This window comes from Mauremys reevesii, linkage group 26, assembly GCF_016161935.1.
Source record: "Mauremys reevesii isolate NIE-2019 linkage group 26, ASM1616193v1, whole genome shotgun sequence".
NCBI classification, from domain to species: Eukaryota; Metazoa; Chordata; order Testudines; family Geoemydidae; genus Mauremys; species Mauremys reevesii.
Window position 1 is genome coordinate 15,520,038 of NC_052648.1, and position 25,366 is coordinate 15,545,403.

A 25,366-nucleotide genomic window follows, 5' to 3' on the forward strand; every position below is an offset into this window, starting at 1 on the left:
GCGGCAGGCTGAGCAGCTCAGCCCGCCGTCGCTCTGGGGTTTCGTCCACCGGCTCCTGCCAGCCAGGGTCACAGCCAGCTGCCAGCCTGGGGTTCCTTCCCCCAGGCGAGCAGCGGGCGCTGAGTGGGACTGGCGGCGGGACCCCAGCTGGCAAGGGGCCAGCAGCGGGAACCCCAGAGCAGCGGCGGGCTGAGCGGCTCAGCCCTTCCTACATGCCATCAAAAATCGGCTCGCATGCCACCTTTTGGCATGCATGCTGTAGGTTGCCAACCCCTGGTTTAGCATAAGGAGTTAACACATATTGTAACTGACGGTTCGAGGTGAAATGGCCTATTAACACCCCTTTAGTCATAGTACAAAAAGGGGGGTTAGTGGGTTACAGATTGTTGCAATAAGTCATAAATCCGGTGTCTTTATTATGACCATGATTTTTAGTGTCTAATCAGTCCTCATCCTCAAAGGAAACCTGCACACCACTTTCAAAAGCGGAGCCTCGGAGCTTAAATTCACAACTAAACATGGACTGAACAGAGACACTGGATTTATGGTTTATTACAACAATCTGTAACCCACTACTCTCCCCCCCCTTTTTTTTTGGCCTATGACTACAGGGTTATTAATGGGCCACTTCACCTCGAATGGACCCTTCATTTAGCACAAGGAGTTAGCACCTATTCTGTCTGTTGGATCTTGTATTTGGCTGTGACACTCAGATCTGAAGAAGAGCTCTGTGTAGCTCGAAAGCTTGTCTCTCTCCCCAACAGAAATTGGTCCAATAAAGGCTATTCCCTCACCCACCCTGTCTCTAATATCCTGGCACCAGCACAGCTACAACACTGCACACAACAATTAAAACTATTTACTCTACTTTGTTCCCTCTTAAGAGCACAAGACAAGCCACACAGTGTCAGACCAATGGTCCTTTTAGCCAGTATCCAATGCCAGGCGCTTCAGCGGGAACAAACAGAACAGGAAATCATTGAGTGAGCCATCCCCTGTCATCCTCTCCCATCTTCTGGCAGTGAGAGGAGAGAGACAGCCAGAGCATGGGCCTGTGTCTCTGACCACCTTGGCTAATAGCCATTGATGGACCTATCCACCATGAACTTATCTAATTCTTTTTTGAACACTGTTATAGTTTTGGCCTTCACAACATTCCCTGGCAATGAGTTACACAAATTCACTGTGTGTTGTGTGAAGAAATACTATTTTTTGTTTGTTTTAAACCTTCTGTCTCTTAATTTCATTGGGTGATCCCTAGTTCTTGTGTTATGAGAAGGAGTAAATAACACTGCCTTATTTACTTTCTCCACATCATTCATGATTTTATAGACTTCTATCAGATCCCCCTTTAGTCGTCTCTTTTCCAAGTTGAACAGTCCAAGTCTTTAATCTCGCCTCAGGTGGAAGCTGTTCCATACCCCTAATCATATTTGTTGCCCTTTTCTGAACCTTTTCCAATTCTAATATCTTTTTCGAGATGGGGCGACCACATCTGCACACAGTATTCAAGATGTGGGCGTACTATGGGTTTATATACTGGCATTATGATATTTTTTGTCTTATTATCTATCAGAGGGAATGAACAGAACAGGGAATCATCAAGTGATCCATCCCCTGTCGCCCATTCCTAGCTTCTGGCAGACAGGGACTAGGGAAACTATCCCTGCCCATCCTGGACCTATCTACCATGAACTTATCTAATTCTTTTTTGAACCCTGTTATAGTCTTGGCCTTCACAAGATCCTCTGGCAAAGAGTTCCATGAGTTGACTGTGCGTTGTGTGAGGAAATACTTCCTTTTGTTTGTTTTAAACCTGCTGCTTATTAATTTCATCTGTATCCCAAAAGGGGGAAGGTTTTGAATATATGGCCTGTGTGAATTTTATTAAGGGGCTGTGAATGAAGGGGAAACTGAGGCAGGCCTCAGCAGAGTCGTGGTTGGCCAACAGCAGACACTCCCTCTGATGCATCCTTCTGGCCTGAAAATCTTTGAAAGCTGTAATTCCCTCCTCTTTGGCCTCTTCGAGTCCCAGCTCCCCATGCACCTTGTTTCAGAGCACTGCTGACAAAATGTACCAGTGGTAAATAAATAGGAACCACACCAACAAGTCCCCATTCCAGTGCACCTCCAGTAACTCCAGTCTTGCACCAGAACTTCTCTCTACTCTGTTTCACATCCCTCTGTTCACCTAACAATGGGTTTGCCTTTCCATACAATTTCTCTTTCCATCTCTTTAGCTGCTACCATCTCTGATCCCTGTAATCTCTTTTTAAGTGTCATTTGGCTTATAATGTAATTTAAACTCTGTAGCTGTTTTACTTAACTCTGCAAAGTTTAATTTACTTAACTTCTCCAATCTGACCTCCTGCATAGCACAGGTCCGAGAGTCTCACACAGGGATTCCTGCATTCAGCCTGAAGCTTGTAGTTAAGCTAGAGCAGATTTTTTAGAAGGATATACCCAGTCTTGATACAAAGATTTCCAGTGATTTTCCAGAATCCATCACAACCCTTGCTAAGTTGTTGCAATGGTTGGTTACCCTCACTGTTGACAATTTGTGCCTTATTTCTAGTTGGAATTTGTCTGGCGTCAGCTTCCAGCCATTGAGTCTTATTATGACTTTTTCTGCTAAGTGAAGGAGCCCTCTGCTATCAGAAGTCTCCTCCCCATGTAGGTGTTGTGACAAAGCTCCAAGTCTGTATTGGTGGATCCTGCGCTTCCTGGCAGATTCAGTGGCCTCAGAAGCTCACTAAGGCCCTCAATATGACCTCCCTTTCCCAGTATGGCAGCAAAGGTTACAGGTTATTGAGCTATTTTCATCACAGGCCGGTATGGGAGGTGGGAAGGTGGAATACCCACAGTCTCCATTGCTCCTTAGGGCTCCATAGGCACCATTTGGTCTCCTGTCTAGACCAAAGTCTGTTTCCCCTCTCAAAGGGATCTCTGTAGATCATGCGGGGAGGAAGGGGGGAACCTGGGTCCGCCCCCTATTCCAGGTTCCAGCCCAGGGACCCTAATGATAGCAGCTATTAGCAGCTTCCCTCTTCCACTGACGCTGCTTTGATTCCCTGGGCCACTTCCACGTGCTCCCCTTTCCCAAGTTTCACCCTTACCTCAGGGCTCAGTAATGCTTCCTCTCCTCCAGCTCCTTTCCCCTGGGCTCCTCTCAAGAGAACTGGCAAGGAGAGCTTTTAAAGCAGTATAAGTGGGACCTTAATTGGTCCCAGCTGTCTCCATTAGCCTATCAGCCTTAACTGACGCTTTCTCAGTTAATTGAGGTCAGGTGCCAGCATTAGCCTAACGACCGTAACTGGTTAAATTGGCCTCAGGTGTCTTGATTGGCCTGGAGTAGCCCTTGTTTGGCTATCCAGGGAATAGGGCTCTGCTCCTTCTGAGGCTGATCTACCCGCCTTCCACTCTCATGAGGGCAGTTTGCAGGCTGGGTGCCCCCCTGGCTGCTGTTGCTGCTGTTGGGGGGACCCTGCTGGTGTGACCCTTAGAGGGGAGTGCGAGGCCCCACTTTTTCCATCATTTTTGGGGGCCCCCTGGCTGGGTTGCTGCTGCTGCTGGGGAGCTGTTACTGCTGCTGGAGCTGAGGAGGGAGTAGAGGAGGCTTTGTTTTGTGGAGGGGGGTTTGTTACATCCCTGCTTCTGTGCTGGTGGGTGCTTTTGCTGTGGGGAGCTGGGGGATTGGCCTGGAGCCCTCCCCCTAGTCCGCCCGCTCCTCTATTGCCACCACCACTGCCCCCTCCACCTTTCCACCTGCCTTCTGGCTCTGCTCTCTGCTCTCCGGCCTAGCAGTTTGCTCTGCCCCTCTGACCGTCAAGAGAACATAGCGGCAGCAAACAGGCATTTGTTTTTCAGACGCCCGTGGGTGCTCGTTTCCCTTCCCTTCCTTTGGTCTTGTCCTCCCTCCCCTGCTGCGTTTGGCCGGTGGGCCCCCTTTCCTCTGCCTCGCCCACTGCCCTGTTTTTGCAGCTGCTTGCCCCCTTTCCCCTTGCTGCCTGCCCTGCCCACCCCCCTTTTAGCCGTCCTCTTGGCTCTGGTTTGCCCTGTTTTGCTTCTTGGTCCTTGATTAGGTTGTTTGCCGCGCCCTTGTCCCGTGGTGCGGGGCTGGTTGCCAGCCCCATTTCCCTCCCCTGTGTTTTTTTGGTTTGGTTGTTTTTGGCCCCACCCTGTTCTTTGCTCCGTGCCTGAGGCGCACCCGCTTTAGCCCCCCCCCCGCATTCCGCCCCCTTGCTTCTTGCCCTCCCTCCGGGTCAGCCCTTGTTGCCTGTGTGCCCACGTTCCGCTGTTGGCGTTTGAGATTCCCCCTTCTCCCCTTTTTTCATTGGTTCCTTCACTGGCGCACTCTCCTCCATGATGCTTTAGTTTTCCCTTCTTTTCTTTAGTGCAGCCAGGGGAGCCGGTTTCTTTCTCGTCTTGTGCTGGAGTTGTGTTCCTTGTTTCCCTTCGTTCCTTTCTGTTGGTGCCCCCCCCGCCCTGCTTTCAGCCTAGCGGGTGGGGTGTGGTAGCCACTCTTCCCCCTCCCTCCCCTGCCCTTCCCTTTCCTCCCATCCCTCCCTCCCCTTCCTTCCATCCCCCTGCCCTAGTGGCTGTCCCCTTCCCTCCCTTTCTGTGGTGGGTGATTCGGGGGGTGGGACTTCCTGGGCCCCTGTTCCCCTTTCCCCCCCCCCCCCACCCCTCCCTTGCGATGGCCACCTCATCTGACCCCTTGGCCGGGCGGGGAGGGGGGGGACGAAGAAGGGCAAGGGCAAGGGCCCGGGGTGCTTTTGTACGATCCCACTTGATGCCTGCAGAGTGCTTTGGCACGGACTCCCGACGGTCGGCGCGGGCGACCGAGACTGGCTTGAGCTGCCTCTCACTCTGGCTGAATTCTCGGAAGCCCTCCGTCTTATGCCCACTAATAAATCTCTGGGCATGGACGGGCTGACTGTGGAGTTCTACCGCGTGTTCTGGGACGTCCTCGGCCCGGACCTAGTCACCATCTGAGCCGAGTCCTTGCGGGGCGGGGTCCTCCCTCTTTCGTGCAGGTGAGCCATGCTCACCTTATTGCCGAAGAAGGGGGACCGCCACGATCTCTGGAATTGGCGTCCCGTCTCGCTCCTCAGCATGGACTATAAGGTCGTGGCGAAGGCTATCTCGCTGCGGCTGCGGTCCGTGCTGGTGGACGTGGTCCATCCAGACCAGGCCTGCACCGTCCCGGGCCGTACCATCTTTGACTATCTTTATCTAGTCTGGGATCTCTTGGAGCTTGGGTGTAGGGATGGTCTGTCATTCGCCCTCCTGTTCCTGGATCAGGAGAAGGCGTTTGACCGGATGGACCACGGGTATCTCCTGGGCACTCTGCGGGCTTTTGGCTTCGGACCCCGGTTTGTGGGGTTTCTCCAGGTGCTGTAGCCTCCGCAGAGTGTCTGGTCAAGCTCAATTGGACCCTGACCGCACCCGTCAGCTTCGGGCGAGGGGTGAGTCAAGGCTACCTGCTGTCAGGTCAGCTGTACACTCTGGCCATTGAGCCCTTCCTTTGTCTCCTTCGCAAGAGGCTGACGGGATTGGTGCTCCGTGAGCCGGAGGTGCGGCTGGTTCTGGCAGCATACGCCGATGACGTGCTCCTTGTGGTCCAGGACCCAGACGACCTGGTGCGGGTGGAGGTTTGTCAAGCTGTTTATTCGGCTGCCTCCTCCGCCCGGGTGAACTGGGTCAAGAGCTCTGGCCTGGCGGTCGGGGCCGGGTGGCGGGCGAGCCCCCTCCCACCTGCACTTCAAGCCATTCAGTGGAGCGTGGGTCCGCTGCTCTATCTTGGCATTTATTTCTCGGCCACGCATCTGTCTCCGCCGGAGAACTGGCACGGTTTGGAGAGCAGGGTGACTGGGTGGTTGTGGAGCTGGATGGGACTGCTCTGGTGCCTCTCCCTTCGAGGGAGAGCGCTGGTGCTTAACCAACTGGTCCTGTCCATGCTCTGGCACCAACTCAACACCCTGTGCCCGCCCCCGGTGTTCCTGGCCAATCTCCAGAGGGTGGTTCTGGGGGTTTTTTGGCCGGGACTGCACTGGGTCTCTGAGGGGGTTCTCCATCTCCCCTGGAGGAGGGAGGACAGGGCCTGACGTGCATGTGCACGCAGGTCCATGTCTTCCACCTCCAGGCTCTGCAGAGACTCCTTTATGGTGCAGGTGGCTCGGCGTAGAGAGCACTGGCGCACACCTTCCTCCACCGCCTGCGAGGGCTCCGATACGACCGGCAGCTCTTCTTTCTCCATCCGAGAGGTCTTCTGCGAGACCTCTCTGAGCTGCTGGTCTTCTACCAGGACTTCCTCTGGACCTGGAGGCTGGTTTCAGCAACCAGGTCCTTTGTGGCCACCGAGGGGGTAGATCTCTTCGCTGAGCCCCTGTTACACAATCTCCATCTTCGTGTGCAGGTTGCGGAGTCCTCCTCGGTGTGCCGGAGGTTGGTCCTGGCAGGAGTCACCAAGATTGGAGACCTCCTGGACTATGACCTGGGGAGCTGGGTGGATCCCCAGGCACTCGGTCGGCTCTCCACCCTTACGACCCCCCAGCGCGTACTCCAGGAGGTGGAGGAAGCCCTGCCTCCCCTGGCTCGGTTCTTCCTCGAGCGGGTCCTGCGAGAGGGTGAACCCCGCCCGCCCCTCACTCCGGGTCCTCCGGACCTTTCCATCAGCCCCTTGCCCCGTGCACCTTCCTGGCCTTTCCACCCACATACCTTTAGCCAGCTGCATGACATGCAGCCGGTTCATTTCCAAACTGCGCCAGGACCATCTGTACACGCTCGTGCTGCACACGCTTCACTACCCCACCCTCATGTCCTGCCCAGACACCAAGTGGCGGGACCTTTTATCAGCAGCGGCGGGTGGGGATCCCCGGTGGGCTAGTTTCTATTCTACCTTAGTCCCGCGGCCCGCCGGGGATATCAGCTGGCGGCTCCTGCATGAAGCTGTGAGCACGGGCATGTACATGGCGCGGTTTACCACTGTCCCTGACGCCTGTCCCTTCTGCGGCATGAGGGAGACCCTGGTGCATGCGTACCTTCAGTGTGCCAGGCTGCAGCCCCTTTTCCGGCTCCTCCAGAACCTCTTATTGAAGTTCTGGCTGCACTTCTCCCCACATTTATTTCTCTATGCACACCCAATCCGAGGCCCCACGAAGTCGCGGGACCACCTTGTCAACCTCCTCCAACGAAGAAGGGCAAGGGCCCTGCCTGGAAGGCGAACCCCCCCAATGGCAGTGGTTCCTTCTCCCGCTGCGGCCCCATCAACGGCCGCAGCTCCCCCTTTCCCCTTGCCTGTTGTTCCCTCCACCAGCTCTGGGGATGCTGCTTCCTCGGCCTCCAGGGCGTACACCCAGGTGGCTGCGACCCCTCCGCTCGCCGTCTCGCCATCTGCTCCAGCCGCCTCCCGGAATACCATTCCTAGTGGCCGGGGCCCCTTTCCCACTCTCACCAGGGAGCACGGGGTGCGTTGCCTTCTGGTGCCAGCCTCGCCCCACGTGGAAACCTACGTGCGGGCATTGGCGCGGGTGGTGGGGCCCACGGCCATGGTGGCAGCCTCTAAGATGTTTGGGAAGGTGGTGTTCTTCCTGGCGTCGGAGGCCACCGCCCAGGAGGCAGTGGAGAGGGACTTGGCGGTGGGATGCGTTCACATCCCCCTCGAGCCTTTGGAGGACCTGGGCATACAGGTGGTTCTCTCTTCTGTTCCTTCCTTCCTCTCCAATGCCGCCCTTTTGCCGTTCCTCTCCACCCTGGGGAGGCCCCTGTCCATCCTCAGCCCCGTTTCATTGGGCTGTAAGGACCTCGCCCTCCGCCATGTTTTGTCATTCCGCTGGCAGGTGCAGGTTCAAGTTACGCCAGCGGTGCGCGACGGGGAGGCTTTGGGGGGTCCTTTCTGGTGCCCCATCGTGGGGCCCAGTACCGGGTTTATTATTCATCGGGGGTGGCCCAGTGCTTTCTCTGCCAGGTGGCGGGACACGTCCGGAGGGACTGCCTCCTGGCCCAGCTTGGAGGGGATCTGGGACCCCCGATACCCAGAAGGGCGTTGGCTCTATCATCGCCGGTGGTCCTGATCCCCCAGTCACGCCTCCTCCATACATGACCGTTGTCAACTCTGCTCAGGTTTTGGGGGCAGCCCCCCCGACGTGCCAAGGTGAGCATGCGGGCCCCACCACTGAGGCGGGTAGTAGATCGGGGCCTGCGGAGGAGAAGGTGGCAGGGCTGGTAGCAGGACTCGAGCGGGGCTTGCCTCAGGGGGAGTTTGTTCCTTTCCCTGTTGTCCAGCCCTTGTCTTCCCTTGCCCTCCCGTCATTGCCCTCGTTCCCTGGCCCTGACCCAGCTGGCCAGCCCCCATCTTCGGGGAGCTGGGAGCTTGTGCGGGGGAGACGCCGCAAGCGGGGAGCACGGGCCCAGCACCCCCCCTCCTTGGCGAGCGGGAAGGGATCCCCCTATGAAACTATGAAGGGGGTCGCTGGTGCTGGGTGTTCCGTTGCCTCCCCTGCTGACGTTCATTGTTTGGAGTTGGCCGCGGTCGCAGCAGCTGCGGAGGCGGGTAGTACCATCTCTCCTATGGACTCCCTCCCTGAGGGGGTTCCAGGCAGTGCCCCCACTGCCCCGTTGCCATCTGTGCCCCCTGTTGGCGCCGCAATGGCTACTGCCCCGGCTGCTGTCGAGGGGGAATCTGTAGTGGCAGGTGGGGACTTTGCTTCTATTTTTGCCGAGATCGAGGCCCTGGGCTTGACCCCAACCACCGAGGGAGTGGAGGCCCCCTGCTGGAGGGCCTTGGTCCGGGCGATTGCTATCTGGTGCCCCACTTCTCCCCTTCCCTCCATCTCAGGTAGTTGCCCCTGTTTTGACCTCTACAACGCCCCTGGCCATGACCACCTGCCTGGCCGCGAATGGTAATCTGGCTGACGCCGCTGTGCCCATTGTGGCGGCGGCCGACGCTGAGCAGCCAGGCTCTGAGTCCATGGGTGCCCTGCCCCATGAGATGGGACCGCAGTTTCCGCCTCCCCTCAGCGCTATAATTGTGAGTGCCTCGTTTAGTGGGGCACCTGAGCCTAGCGCTGTGGAGGCACCTCACTCCCTTGCTGTCCCTTTAATTGCCATCTCGGGTCAAGAGGCACCATGCTCCGGTGGCTCTGCCGCTTGGGCCCTGGATTTTGTCCCCATTACCTGCCCCGACCCTGCTCCCATCCTGGATCTGTGTCCTGTCCCTGTTCCAGCCCTTGTTCCTGTCCTTAACCTCTCTTCCCTCCCTCCTTCTGTTGTTGCCGCCCCCAAAGTTGCCTCATTTTCCTTTTATACAGGCCCCTGGGAGGCGGTTTTTGTTTTTCCTTCTCTTGGCCCATCTGGGGCTGCAGTTCTCCCTCCGCCATTGTCCTTGGGGCCGAGTGGTGCGTCAGGTGGCGCGGTGCCAGACGGACGGCCGCCGCGACAGGGCTTTGATCCCTGCATGCCTGTCTCTCTAGGCCACGGGGTTGGCAGGGGGGTCCAACTGGGAGATGCCCCAGGGTCCGTGACACTTTTTGGCAACAAGGGCACACTGTTGACTCATATTCAGCTTCTCGTCCACGGTAACCCCTAGGTCCTTTTCTGCAGAACTGCTGCCCAGCCATTCGGTCCCTATTCGGTCAGGACTCTGCACTTGTCCTTGTTGAACCTCATCAGGTTTCTTTTGGCCCAATCCCCTAATTTGTCTAGGTCCCTCTGTATCCTATCCCTACCCTCTAGCATATCTACCACTCCTCCCAGTTTAGTGTCATCTGCAAACAGTTTAGCGTGGACTGCACTCCTCTTAGGCAGACAGAATATTATCTATGAAAGCGCCACATTTATGAAAGGGCGGCCCCAAAATATGGGACATTTTGCAATAGCATGCAAGTCACCCAGAGTAGTGTAAACAAGCCAAAAGGGAATTGTGGGCCCATTGTCATAATGACTATATCCTCAATATACCAGAAAAGACCTTGGTACACAAGGATGAACCTAAATGGACAAAGATTTAAATTTAAAATTGATACTGGGGCAGCAGTCACTGCAATTCCAAAAAAAGATTATAACTGATCCTAAGATAGGGATCTGCAAAGATCAACTAAGATTCTTCATGGGGCTAATACCAATACATTGGATGTTTGTTGCCAGTTCCTTGGGAAACTGGAGAAAGGATGGAAAGATATTAAAAAATAATATATGTAAGCACAGACTGACAACTCCCCTACTAGAGTTGCTAGCAACACAAGGACCACACCTAACAGAGAAACTGGAATGTATAATGGCAAAAAGCAAACTGTACGGGAGACGGATCACAGGGCTAGGAAAGCTGATGGGGAGTTCAGAGTAACTCTGGTGCCATCAGTGACTCCCTTCACTCTCACATCCCCTTAAATGCTACAGCAGGCTTTTGGCAAATCACCCTTGCTAAAGAATCTGTACCATTAACTACATTCATCACCCCATTTGGAAGGTACTGTTTCAATCATCTTCCATTTGGCATATCTTCAGCACCAAAACATTTCCAAAAGAGAATCACTCAAATTGTGCCAGGCTTGCCTGGCATCCTTTGCAATGCTACTGATGTGTTGGTATACAGCAGAGATAAAAATGAACAAGGTGAGTGACTACATGCAGTTTTGAGATGCTTCTAACAAGCTGGCCTCACTCTGAATGAGAAATGTGAATTTGGAAAGCAGTGGATAAAAGTTGTAGGACATATAATTAGCAAACAGGGAATTCAGAAAAACTGAAGGCATTCCTCGCCTTACCTGAACCCCAACAAGTTTCTGATATAACAAGATTCCTGAGCATAGCAAATCATTTTGAGAAACTCTTATCAAATTTAGCTCATCTAACAAACCCTTAAGAGATCTTAATGGTCACAATATTTGGATCTGGCATAGCCCACAACAAAACTCATTTAATAAAATAAAAGAACTACTGACATCTCCACCTGTTTTGGCACACTATTTGATAAACCATCTAACAATGCATCTTCATGCAGTTTAGGAGAGTGCTCACACAAAAACAGAAGGAGACCAGAGACCTTTTGCATTCATATCAAGAAGACTTACAGAAACTGAGCAGCAGCATGTGCAAGTGAAAAAGGAAGCACTGGCAATCACTCGGGTCTGTGAACAGCTCAGTGCATATCTGTTTGAATTTTGACACAGAAACAGACCACAAGCCCTTACTGGCATTCTTGTGTTCAAAACCGCTGGATGACCGTCCACCTAGGATTCAGAGATTTTGACTGACTGATGTGACTTTTTTTTCAACATTCAACACATACTAGGGAAAGCAGCAGACTATCTATAGCCCCAGTTGATCAGCCACCAATGGACAAAGAAAAGGCCTTAAAGAAAGATGTCAAGCTACACTGAGGTTGTTCTGGTAGCTATTCCAGTATCTGCCAAGCGACTTCAGCAAATTAGAGAGAACCAGCTAAAGGATGAGACTTGCCAGAAACTGACTCCTCTGCCAAAGAGGGCAGGGTCAAAGGAGTCAACTTCCAACAGACCTCCTACATATTGGCAGGACCAAAATGACCTGATGTCCTGCTTCTGAAATGACGGCTAATTCTTATCTCAGCAATACTTCAGAAAGAGATGCTCTCCAATTCAATGATGGGCACCAAGGCATAAGCAAGTGCAAGGCATGAGTACAACATATGGTGGCCAGTCTGAGTAAGCAAATTCGGACCTTAGCAGAGGGCTGCGAGGTACGCAACAAGATAAAAACCAATCACTGGAACCGTTACTCTCTACAAAGCTACCTGACAGAACTTGGCAGGGGGTGCAACCGATTTGATTTTCCAGAAAGGACACACATACCGTATAGTAATCAGTTACTTCTCCAGATATATTGACTTGGCTGTACTTACACAAACTTCATAGGCACAGGTCATCCAGAAACTGAAGTCAGTATTTGCAAGACATGGAATTTCTGAAGTTCTCATAACTGATAATAAGCCTCAGTTTATGTCTGAAAAATTCCTAGCATTTGCACAGGACTTTGATTTTACAGTCCACATTACTCCCAGAGCAACAGGGAGGTGGAGACAGTAGTGCAGACTTTAAAAAGACTTCTGCAAAAATCAGTGGGCCCATATAAAGCATTCCTGGCATGTTGGTCAGCACTGCTTGCGTTGCGACTGTCTTCTGATGGAACAAAAACTAAGGACGCCTTCACCTACGGCACCAATACAGCTTACACTGAAGTGGCCCGACCTGAAGGAATTTTGAGACTGGGATGCTGAAATAAACATTTGGCAGCAACAAAACTTCCATGTTTGGCACAGAACAAAAGCAGGGCCTGGACTGAGAACAGGAAACAAAGTGTGGGTCAAGTGCTCCCAGCCTTTTAGAACTGTTCAGAACTCAGCAGAAACACCCAGGTCCCACCTACTGGAGACTCCAAAAAGACTTCTCTGGAGGTATCAGGTTCATCTTCGGTATTTCCCAACACAACAGAGAGAGGATCTGGGACCTGCACGTGCTCTGTCAGGCGGAGCCGCCTCCACAGGGACCGGCACACGGAAACTCAACAGAAGTGAGAACATGACCTGAAAGACTGATCCGGCCCCCTCAAGGGCTTGTGCTTTAGAATATAGCTCAGGACCATTTAAATGAGATGAAGAGATGAAATTCAATGTTGATAAATGCAAAGTGATGAACACTGGAAAACATAATCCCAGCTATACATACAAAATTATGGGATCTAAATTAGCTGTCTCTACTCAAGAAAGAGATCTTGGATCTTCTCTGAAAACATCCACTCAGTGTGCAGTGGCAATCAAAAAAGTGAACAGAACGTTAGAGACCACTAGGAAAGGGATGGATAATAAGAAAAAAATATATAATCTCACTGTATAAATCCATGGTACACCCATACCTTGAATACTGCATGCAGTTCTGGTCGCCCCATCTCAAAAAAGATATTAGAATTGGAAAAGGTCCGGAGAAGGCCCACAGAAATGGTTAGGGGTATGGAACAGCTTCCCTGTGAGGAGAGATTAAAAATACTGGGACTGTTCAGTTTAGAAAAGAGATGACTAAGGGGGGATATGATAGAGGTCTATACAATCATGAGTGGTGTGAAGAAAGTGAATAAGGAAGTGTTATTTACTCCTTCCCATAACACAAGAACCAGGGGTCACCCAATGAAATTAATAGGCAGCAGGTTTAAAACAAACATAAGGAGGTATTTTTTCATACAACACACAGTCAACCTGTGGAACTCATTGCCAGAGGATGTTGTGAAGGCCAAAACTATAACAGTGTTCAAAAAATAATTAGATACGTTCATGGAGGATAGGTCCATCAATGATTATTAGTCAGGATGCTCAGGGACACAGCTCTCGGTATCCCTAGCCTCTGACTGCCAAAAGCTGGGACTGGATGACAGGAATGGATCACGCAATAATTGCCTTGTCTAGTTCATTCCCTCTGAAGCATCTGGCACTGGTCACTGTCAGAAAATGGGATCCTAGATGAACCATTGGTCTGACCCAGTATGGCCGTTCTAATGTTCCTGTATGGAGCCCAGTAACTTATGGCTGAAGTAGAACAGATCTTTTAGAACAACATCGAAGTCAGAAAGGCATCCAGTTAGTCACGTTGACAAGAGATAAAGACACAGTTCTCTAAGCTACTTCAATAAACACAAGTTTAAAAAAGAGACAGACAGAGAGAGAACAACCCAGGTCCTTTGTCTTTGCTAAAGTGACAGAGCTCAGAACCTGCTTTGAGATGAGCTGGCAACCATGGCTAACTAGCCTCATGCCAGTGTGGCTCCTGGACATGAGCAGGGTAGCCATCCCTGTGTACTGCTATGCTAATGGCACATCTCACACTGCTGAGGATAGTCAGTGGTGCAGCAGCTGCTCTCGCAGGCTCGGAGATCATGTGCAAACGAGAAAAATAGGCTGTGTGCGTGAAGAGGAAATGTGTAAGGCTGGCCCCTAGCTCAGAATAGACAAACTCTGTACACCTTTTGGATTCCTGTTAGCTCTGCAGGGTCATCCCAGCTAAGAGAGAACAAGCTGGAGTCCATTACTGCTTGGGCAGCATCAACAGGGCAGTTAGCAAAGTTGACTGATTGCAGAGTCTCTTTGCAGGTGATGAATGAGCCAGAAAGAGCCCAGCTTGACCCTCAGAGCCCAGGATTTGCTGAGCTCTACCACTGATGACACTTTTGCAAAGTGACTTTTCAGAGCAGAACTATGCTTGAATTAGTGTAAGAAGAGGGACTCAGGGAATGATCTGAGCAATACATGAACGTAACAATAAAATGGAACCTGCAAGGCCACAGCAGAAAAAACGAGGGGTTCCTTACAGCAAGCAGTGAACCTCCAAAGCCTTGGGGAGTTGGTTCAATGAAGAACCCAAACAGGTGGTTTCTGAGATGAACTATCCAAACATCTTGGGTCTGCAGAAATCTGGTCTAGAAACAGCACAGGTTGCCATTAGCTTTCCAGCCAGTCTGGAAATGTTGCCTCCATATGGCTGCAATACCAAGCAATTCACTTGCCATCCATACTGGAACCCAAAGCACAGAGCACATACCAATACCACGTGATGGGTCAAAGGAGTTACCCACATGTTTGAGTTTAGGGAGAAAATCCAAGCTGGGTTTTGTTGTGTCAAGGGGTTTCCCATCCTAGCTCTGCAACATCATGGGGAAACGACGGTACTGGCCACTGGTGCCTGGCCAGTGAGGTGACCAGAGTGATTGATGTCTCAGACCCTGTAAGTCTGATCATGTGTGATGCTCTTCCTGACTGGTAACACCTGAGTTGGGCGTCTTGATATGAACGTATCTGAGATCTTACATGTTATTCCAACATGCCCACTCTTTCTTTTCAAACACCTAGGTCACCTGTAGAGTTGTTTTGAAAGCATGGAACAAACGGACCTAGCTCTAAAGCCAGCAGTAGACATAGAGAGGGTGAGATTTGCGGCACACAGCACCTGCTGTAAGGTAACCATCGCAACTGTACTCGTGGGTGGCTTTGTTCTCCTTTCCCTGGGCATTCTAATGGGTAAGTTTGCAGTTGGATCTGCTCTTACTGTTTATAAGCTACAAAGGAAAAACTGTCTGTGAATAACAGGCTGGGCAATCAGTGCCAGTGTCCCAGGCCTGTTCTCCTATGGCAGGTGAACCTCAAAAGACAGGACATTTGGGTTCAGCTCAGATACTCAGCCAGGAGTTAGATGCTTTTCCAGACCTTCACTGAACTCATGAGATCTGGATAGGAGTTTGTTTTCTCAACAGCAAAGCAAGGCACTGATGAGCTCCCACTCAGTCCTCTCTGTCCAAGGATGGCTGCCATCACAGGGGGACAAGGAGAGGTAGAAGAAAGAGGAGGGAGATAGGGGAAGTCTTCTGGTGAGGACACCAAATAGTGATGCCCTTCCCCTCCCCTCTGTGAGGGAGTATAGCCTCCTCTCACTTCACATATCCTTTCAGTCTCTCATCTCTATCTCCAAGGTCCTGCATAATGCCACCCCGACTCTGCCCCACTCTCTTTTCCTCCTATTCCTTCTCCTGTCATCTAGGGGGGCCTCTCCCGAGATAGTCCTTTGGTTTTCCTCTCCCTCTGCCCTTTACACACACTCTTCTAGACGCTGTCCCTTGTGCCTGGGGCTCCCTCCCTCTGCTTCTTTGCCAGCTGACCCCTCCAAGCTCACCTCTGCATTCAAATGTTGCCACAAAGCCACATCCTCTGCATGGCCTTTTGGTGCTAATTCCCAAGCCCAGAGTTGTGGATGAGCTCACTGCAATGCTCTCACATTCAGGAAGGCTTGATCACCCAGCAAAGTTCTTTGCTCAGTGAGCGTGTCCCGGGCTGCAGCTGCGGGATGGTTTGCTGTATTGGGACCAGCTGTGACACTGGGACTATAAGTGTGAGATTGTTGCAAGGCTCCAGACTCCACTGAATATTTCCTGCCCCTGCAGGAAACGAAAAGCAGCTCTAGGAGGATGAAAATTAAATCTTAATGGCTACTTCTTGGTTTCTTTTTCTACTCTCTGCTTATCCCAATAGCAATATGTTTATTCCAGTTGCTAAGCACAGTCCAGCTGGCTGAGACCCTGTCACGTGACTAGAGCTGGGATTAGCAAGAGTATCACTAATGTTTTTCAATGAACTAAACTGTATTTTTTCTAGGCCCTTTGCTGCCTTGAACGCTGAGAGCTCCCACAGCACTAATACAACTTCACACTTTTGACATTCAAATTAGATAAAGAGTCAGGGCAAAATTCTCGTCTTATATCCACATGGGGAATCCCACCTCTGGCATTTTGCTGCTCTTGTCTGCATCGATCTTCCAAGATGCTAATGGGAAATCAGGGGAGATGTGTGCTGTAGGGAGAGCACAAAATCAAAGAGGCACGAGGAAGAAGGGAGACGGATAATCTTGTTTTTAAAATGGGTGATTTCCAAAGCTTAGAAGCTGGTCCAGACCCCTAGATGTTGTCAGCTTCCAAGTCTCCTTTACTTGTCTCCCTTGTGGAACTCTTGACCTCTGTCTGCAGCTTATTGCTCTGCACAAGAGCTCAGCTTTGAGCACACCGTGGAACTGAGAGGAATTGCATATGACAGCAGTTTACAAAGGGAGAACTCGGACTACTCCAGGACGTTGACCCCCACTCTGGAAAAGCTGGTGAGTTGGATTCTTCTATGGGTAACCAGAACTTTCAGTGAAAGTCCCAGCTGCCTATGCACTGCATGGCTGTGGCTCCAACTCAGCAGGAAGCAGCCCCTGGAGAGGGAGGCTGGGAGTCTCTCATCACACAGCACTGGCTCCTCTGGTGGTTTAAAGAGACACCTGGAGCTCCAAAGACAGCCTCATCCTGATTTCCTCAGCTCAAAGGATGCAGTGGCCATGATATGGGGTCATGGGAATATTAAAAGTAAAAGAAAAATGGTGCAAGGAGTGGGGTGTTCCTCTGACATTGGCCAGGGGTCCCAGAGAGCCCCCTGCCATTAGTATCTGTCTGAGGTGACCCAATGAGTGATGATGGTAGAGGAGTCCATACTTCAGAGAGACTTTTGAAAACCACAGGAGTCTCATGCTCTGGGAAATGCACTAGGCTGCAGAAGTGACACAGTACAGCCTCAGGTGAGCAGGCAACCTGCAACATTCCTGGCAAGTGGGTAAGGGCTGGCAGGGGCTGACCTGGACAGACCTCCTGATATCATCATAGAATCATAGAATTCAAGATCAGAAGGGACCATTATGATCATCTAGTCTGACCTCCTGCAAGATGCAGGCCACATAAGCCGATCCACCCACTCCTTTAGCAAGCGACCCCTGCCCCATGCTTCGGAGGAAGGCGAAAAACCTCCAGGGCCACTGCCAATCTTCCCTGGAGGAAAATTCCTTCCCGACCCCAAATATGGTGGTCAGCTGAACCCCGAGCATGCGGGCAAGACTCTCCAGCTATACCCTCTGGAAAAAGGTTATATCATATCATTGACCCATTGTACTATTTACCAGTGTGGCACTTAATTGACCTATTGACTAAGCCCGTTATCCTATCATACCATCTCCTTCATAAACTTATCCAGCTTAATCTTAAAGTCATGGAGGTCCTTCGCCCCCACTGTTTCCCTCGGAAGGCTGTTCCAGAATTGCACTCCCCTGATGGTTAGAAACCTTCGTCTAATTTCAAGCCTGAATTTCCTGACTGACAATTTATATCCGTTTGTCCTCATGTCCACATTAGCACTGAGCTGAAATAATTCCTCTCCTTCCCTGGTATTTATCCCTCTGATATATTTAAAGAGTGCAATCATATCTCCTCTTATCCTTCTTTTGGTTAAGGAAAACAAACTGAGCTCCTCAAGTCTCCTTTCATACGACAGGCCTTCCATTCCTTGGATCATTCTAGTGGCCCTTCTTTGTACCCGTTCCAGTTTGAATTCATCCTTCTTAAACATGGGAGACCAAAACTGCACACAATACTCCAAATGAGGTCTCACCAACGCCTTATATAACGGGACTAGCACCTCCTTATCCATACTAGAAATACCCCGCCTAATGCATCCCAAGACCGCATTAGCTTTTTTAACGGCCACATCACATTGCCTACTCATAGTCATCTTACGATCAACCAGGACTCCTAGGTCCTTCTCCTCCTCCATTACTTCCAACTGGTGCGTCCCCAGCTTAAAACTAAAATTCTTGTTAGTCATCCCTAAGTGCATAACCTTACACTTCTCACTATTGAATTTCATCCTGTTACTAATACTCCAGTTTACAAGGTCATCCAAATCTCCCTGGAGGATATCCCGATCCTTTTCCGAATTGGCAATACCTCCCAACTTCGTGTCATCCGCAAACTTTATCAGCCCACTCCTACTCTTGGTTCCCAGGTCAGCAATAAATAGATTGAATAAAATCGGACCCAAAACCGAACCTTGAGGAACTCCACTGGTAACCCCCCTCCAACCTGACAGTTCCCCCTTCAATATGACCCTCTGCAGTCTCCCCTTTAACCAGCTCCTTATCCACCTCTGGATTTTCATTTCGATCCCCATCTTTTCCAATTTAACCAGTAATTCTTCATGCGGTACCGTATCAAACGCCATACTGAAATCCAGATATATTAGATCCACCGCATTTCCCTTGTCTAAAAAAATCTGTTACTTTCTCAAAGAAGGAGATCAGGTTGGTTTGGCACGATCTACCTTTCGTAAATCCATGCTGTAATCTATCCCAGTTGCCATCGGCCTCATGCTCCGGAACCACTCTCTCTTTTAAGATTTTTTCCATGACTTTGCATACTACAGATGTTAAACTAACAGGCCTGTAGTTACCCGGGTCACTTTTTTTCCCCTTCTTGAATATAGGAACTACATTAGCTAATCTCCAGTCAAACGGTACAATCCCCGAATTTAGAGATTTATTAAAAATTATCGCTAACGGGCTAGCAATATCACTCGCCAATTCCCTTAATATTCTAGGATGAAGATTATCCGGGCCCCCCGATTTACTTCAGTTAAGCTGTTCAAGTTATACCGTAATGTCTACCCCCATATCTTCATTCCCATTGGTCCCTCTATCACTATTCCTTAGCCCTTCATTAGCCTCATTAAAGACCGAGGCAAAATATTTGTTCAGATATTGTGCCATTCCAAGATTATCCCTAATCTCCACTCCGTTTAAAGTTTTAAGTGGTCCCACGTCTTCTCTCTTGGTTTTCTTCCTATCAGGACCTCCTGATATTGTGGGTTTGGGATGTCCTGACCCACCTGGAACATTCTTGGGTTCCTGCTCTGCAAAGAAGAGGTGGTGGGAGGCAGCAGAAAGGGGAGGTGGGTGATTCTGCTGGAGGAATGGGGAAGGTGATGCTGCCATGCTTGTGGCATCCTGCATAACTGCACAGATTGAAGGGAAATGGCACAGAGAAAAGCAAACAGAGACTGAGGATGGGAACAGATGGGGGAGTGGAACATGCCTACTCAAAGCTAAGGACACTTGGCTAAAAGCCAGACCAGCTTTTGGGGGTAGGTGAGATGGTGGTTCCAGTGGTACCCACAGCATGTTACTCATAGAATATCAAGGTTGGAAGGGATCTCAGGAGGTCATCTAGAGTCCAACCCCCTACTCAAAGCAGGACCAATCCCCAGACAGATTTTTGCCCCAAGTGGCCCCCTCAAGGATTGAGCTCACAACCCTGGGTTTAGCAGGCCAATGCTCAAACCACTGAGCTATTCCTTCCCCCACCTGCTCAGCTTTGGCTCATCATGATGGAGGGGCAGTGGGGCCAAAATAGATGGAATAGCATTGCAAGCCCCATGCACAAGTGGTCATAGTGCTGCTAGGTTTGTCGATGGAGGGGCTGCGGGGCCATACCTAAGTGAGCACACAAGGCAGTGGGGTGGTCAGCGCTGCTCCTCCTTGCTGCTACCATGGAGCCGGCTCCTGCACCAGGGCCTAGGGCCTACCCAGCTTCACCTTGCTTATGTCCCTTCTCAGGGACGGGGAGGGACACTGCCCATATTTGGGCCATGCTGGAAGGCAAGCGAGACACTGGGGCCAGCAGCTGCAGTGGGGAATCTCTCTAAAGGGATTGACAGTGCGTACCAAGGAAAAAATTTCTGGTGGCACCCCTGGGTGGTTCTGCTGCTCGTGTACAGGCTGGCTTTCAACTGGAAAAACAGCTTTGTGAAACCAGTTCTCTGGAGCTAGCTGGCAAGGAGGTTAAATTGCCCAGGGCGTGGGGGGCGGTGGGCTCAGGAACTCAGACTCACTTCTCAGACACGGCTCCCCAAGGTTCCCCAGCCCTGGTTTCTTCTCCCCAGGGCGTTTTGCTTAAAGAAAATTGGAGCCAGTGATTGCTGGCCTCACTCTTCTTTGCCTTGTAGTTTCTGACCAGCTTCCAAGGCTCTCCGCTGGAAGGGAGCTGTGTTGGCTGCGCTGTCCTGGAGTACAGGTGAGTGTGTGCTGCTCTGTGGCCCCCTACAGCCAGTCATGGAGTACTGCGGCTCCGTGAGTCTGGCTGGATTGACTTCTGGTCACTATCTTTTGGGTGGGGGAAGATTTATTTATTTTTTTGTCAAAATGTGGCCTTTTGCCAACTCTGGGATTTTTTTTCAAACATTTTCAAAAAATGTTGAGTATTTTAATCCTTATAAAAATGTGATTAAAATGGTTGTCATTATTTTTTTGACAAAAACTGAATTTTTTGGTAAAACAAAATGTGGTTCATTTTGTAGATTAGATTTTCAATAACATTTTTGATAAAAAATGTAATTATCAATATTTTTCATTAACCTTTTTAAAGCAAGCGACAGGCCCATTCTGAACCCTCCAGACCAGAATCAGTGTGGAAACCCTGACATTTTATTACTGAGCAAATAGGTTGGCATCTACTCACAGGCTCCCCCAGGAGCACTGTGGTTTGGGGCCAGGGGCGGGTGGAGGGAGGACAGGCCTGTGGTCACAGCTCATCCTTGCATTGTCCTGAGGAAATGTGCTCAGTGAGTCTTTTCCTCCAGCAGGAATGGAAACTCCAGTGTGATTGTCCATTTCCGGCTGCACTTCAGCCCTCAGGCTTCCTGGCCTTTAAGCTCCAGTGTGGAGGAAGAGGCCCTCAGACATGGGCTGGCTGCAGCACTGAGGGAGCAGGGCATCCCGCTGGCCACCTATGGGACCATCGCCTCGGCCTCTCTCACAGGTAAGCATCTCCTGTCCCTGCCAAGAGACACAAAAGGTTCCCTCAGGCAGGGCCTGTCACCAGAGAGAAGTAACCTGAGCAGAGGCTGATAACAGGCAAGGACTGCACTTAGCAAAGCCACAAACAATTTTTCTGGATTAGACCAATCATCTCAGGGCTTTAGCTTTATCTCAGTTTGGTTTTTAAAACCCAATTCAATCTCCCTGGGAGATGCTAGCTCTGGTTCGCCCCAATGGATTGACTAGCAAGCATGGGCGCCAGGTTTGGGTGGTGCCCAGTACGTCCATAGCATGGATCAGGGCAACCGCCCCACGCCCCGTGCTTTGGGGGGCACTGTGCTTTATGGGGATGCGGGGTCCAGGGCAGCCCAGGGACATTAGTGGGTGGCCTGGAACCAGCAGCAGCAGGCAGGGCCGGCTCTAGGCACCAGCACTCCAAGTATGTGCTTGGGGTGGCACTTTCCAAGGGGTGGCACTCCGGATCCTTTTTTTTTTTTTTTTTGCTTGGGGTGCAAAAAGCCAGGAGCTGGCCCGGAGTGGAAGTGAGCTGCGGCGGTGGGGGGCGTGGGGAGGGCCGCAGGAAGTAACCCGGGGGCGGGGCTGAGGAACCGCTCCCCCCAGCTCACCTCTGCTCCACTGCTGCCTGCTCCCGAGTGTGCTGCCGCTCCGCTTCTCCTTCCTCCCTCCCAGGCTTGCCACACAAATCAGCCTTTTTGCGGCAAGCCTGGGAGGGAGGGGGGAGAAGCAGAGCGGTGGCGGTGCGCTCAGGGGAGCAGGCAGAGCGGAGGTGAGCTGCAGTGGTGGGGGGTGCGGGGAAGGCCGCAGGAAGTATCCCTGGGGGGGGCAGAGGAATCGCTCCCCCCCCAGCTCACCTCCGCCTCCTCCCCCAAACATGCCACTGCTCTGCTTCTCCCCCCTCCCTCCCAGGCTTGCCTGGGAGGGAGGGATAGGAGAGGAAATGCGGCACACCTGGGGGAGGAGGTGGGCCGGGGATTTGGAGAAGGGATTGGAATGGGGTGGGGAAGGGGCGGAGTTGGGGCGGGGCCGGGGGGTGCCGGAAATTTTTTTTGCTTGGGGCGGCAAAAAACGTGGAGCCTGCCCTGGCAGCAGGCGACCCGGCCCCAGCTGGCCCTGCTCCACTCCCTCCCCACCCCCATTTCACCCCTTCCCCCAAGTCCCCATCCCGCCTCTTTCTGGCTTCTGCCCCTAGTGACACCAGGAGCCAGCGGGGTGGAGTGGAGCAGAGTGGACTGGGGCTGAGTCACTCGCTGCTGCTGGCACCATGCCCCCTGCTAACTCCCTAGGCCACCCTGGACCTGTGTCCCCCTGAAGTGCGGGGCCCCCCAAAGCATGGGACCCGGGGCGGTTGCCCCGGTCTGTCCTATTGACATTCTGGGCCCCACCAAAAATTATACAAACCTGGTGCCCATGGCTCTGGTGATGACTTTCCCTTGCAAGCCCTCAGGCTGCCCTGGACCCCAGGTCCCCCTGAAGCACAGGCCCTGCCCCAAAGCACAATAAGCCCAAAAATTGGTGGAATCAGTCCCACGTTCCTAAGTATTGATGGGGCATGAGTACCATGGGCCCATATAACTCGCCGCCTATGCTAGCAAGGTGTTATGTACCCCTTGTACACAATAGGTTGCAGGGCTGCTACTAGCAGGCTGGATATGGACTGACTACAGAGCTTCCATTATATCAAGATACACCAGAGATGTGTTTGCTCTGAGATCCTTTAATGTACGTGGCACCATCTTGTGGCCGAACAGTATAATACAGTTTAACAGTCTATCACAATATTTACACTATCACACTGTCTTTGAAATGCAGTATGGATTGTCTGTTAAGTATCTCTGAATTGTACTGGTTTTCTAGTTACACATCCTGAAAGCAGAACCATTTAGTTGTGATGACTGGCTGTGGTCAGTTTGGAATCTTTCAGTCGTCTTCTTGTTCTGCATCTTCCATCTGTAGAGTTACCTCTCTTGATTGATTGTTCTTCCTGAGGAACTCTCTTTTCTGTATTGAACTCTCCACTGTCTGTCTCAATCACATGATCTGGACGCTGAATTCTTTTTCTTTAGGACAGTTGAAATTGCCCACCCTTTTTCTCCATCCAATTTGACAGGAACACAGTCACTAGGTTCTAGACAAGCAGTTCCCTAAATGAGTGACATCCGTTGTAAAAGTAAAAGTGTTCAGCCTTTTTACCTGATTTGGCTACTCTCTTCATGTCTGACCACTTTGAAGATAGATTCTTGTCCAAAGTTGGAACAGTCGTTCTGAGTTGTCTCCCCAACAGGAGTTGTGCTGGACTGTATCCAGTAGCTCCTATTGGTGTTGATCTGTAATTCAGAATAGCAAAGAATGGATCTTGCTGCTGTAGGATTTTCTTGGCTATCTGTACAGCTCTCTCAGATTTAAGTCTGTCTTTAATTGTAGTTGCTGTGAGAAGCTTTTGTCTGTTAACCCAATAAACAGCCTGTCTGATATTTCCTTGTTGTGCAGTCCCAAAATGACAGTTTTCAGCCAATGCATGCAGAGTTCTTATAAAACACTCAACATTTCCCCCTTGTTCTTGATTTCTCTGGTAAAAACATGCTCTTTCAGAAACCATGTTTCTCTGAGGTCTAAAGTATGCATCTGTGACGATGCTGTTCTAGCGGGACCCAACTGAGAGTGCCAATTCAGGACCAATTGCTTAAACAGGGCAGTTACAGGCCAAGGCTGGGTTTTTTCCACCTCTAAGGCAAACCAAACCAGCCAGACAAAGAGGACTTTGGTTTCACACCACTGGCTAATCACAAGTCACACAAGCAATTTCCTTAGACACTTCAGTCTCCCAGTATCACCACCAGTGCCACTCATCCTGAGGATGAATGGTTATGGAAACCAACACCCCAGTAAAAGAAAACGGTTCTCTCGATCCCAAAGAATCAAGCCCCAGACCCAGGTCAATATACACATCAGATCTTACCCACAAACCACACTGTTGCCAATCCTTTAGAATCTAAAATCTAAAGGTTTATTCATAAAAGGAAAAAGGTAGAGATGAGAGCTAGAATTGGTTAAATGGAATCAATTACATACAGTAATGGCAAATATCAGAGGGGTAGCCATGTTAGTCTGGATCTGTAAAAGCAGCAAAGAGTCCTGTGGCACCTTATAGACTAACAGACGTATTGGAGCATGAGCTTTCATGAGTGAATACTCACTTCAGTGTATTGGCAAAGTTCTTAGTTCAGGCTTGTAGCAGTGATGGAGTAAAGTGCAGGTTCAAATCAAGTCTCTGGAGTACATCCCCCACTGGGATGGGTCATTCAGTCCTTTGTTCAGAGCTTCAGTTTGTAGCAAAGTCCCTCCGGAGGTAAGAAGCAGGATTGAAGACAAGATGGAGATGAGGCATCAGCCTTTTATAGGCTTTTCCAGGTGTAAGAACACTTCTTTGTTCTTACTGTGGAAAATTACAGCAAAATGGAGTTTGGAGTCACATGGGCAAGTCTCTGCATACTTTGCTGAATCACAAGGCGTATCTGCCTTCTTTCAATGGGTCAATTGTGTAGCTGATGGTCCTTAATGGGCCATCAAGAAGGCTAGGCAGAGCTAACACCAACTTGTCTGGGATGTTTCCCAGAAGCACAGCACAAATTTGAAATACAGATAGTATAGAGCCGATACTCATAACTTTAACTACAAAATGATACATACATATAGACACCATAATCATAACCAGCAACTCATAACCTGGTATTAGACACCTTATATGACACCCTTTACATAAAATTTGGTGCCACTACAGGACCTTGGTTGCAACCATGTTCTATATGGTCCCAGATAATATCAATAACGTCACAGCATCAAACATACTTTATGCATCTGCAACAAAGCCAGAACCCTTTTACAGTCATCTTTGTGACTGTGTTCAGTAAAGGTAAAATATTTTTACCATACATTTTGCCATACATTCTGCCTGCTTCCCCATAGTATAAATTAAAGAAGATATCTGAATATCACCAGTTTCCTGGTGGAGTTTAGTAGCAATGAGAAATCTTGCAAAATACTGCTTCCGGTCTCTCCATTCTGAAGGCGTTTCAAATCTGAAGTTCTCTGGGGCATTGAAGAGTGACATGTTGATGAGATCCTGCAAACGTTATTGCTTTTTTCCTTCCATCTGCAACTTT

At 50.6% G+C, this 25,366-nt stretch overlaps 1 protein-coding gene across 2 annotated transcripts in view; it reads left to right on the forward strand.

The window, feature by feature from the left end:
• Positions 1–25,366, forward strand: part of TMPRSS9 (transmembrane serine protease 9) — a 114,550-nt gene that overhangs the window by 50,279 nt on the left and 38,905 nt on the right. For both annotated transcript variants that reach the window (XM_039515176.1, XM_039515175.1), the window contains 4 exons: positions 14,873–15,040; positions 16,537–16,664; positions 20,375–20,442; positions 21,011–21,186. In XM_039515176.1, the coding sequence (XP_039371110.1) occupies positions 14,899–15,040; positions 16,537–16,664; positions 20,375–20,442; positions 21,011–21,186 (514 nt within the window). In that variant the 5' untranslated portion in view covers positions 14,873–14,898. The remainder of the gene's footprint in view (positions 1–14,872; positions 15,041–16,536; positions 16,665–20,374; positions 20,443–21,010; positions 21,187–25,366) is intronic.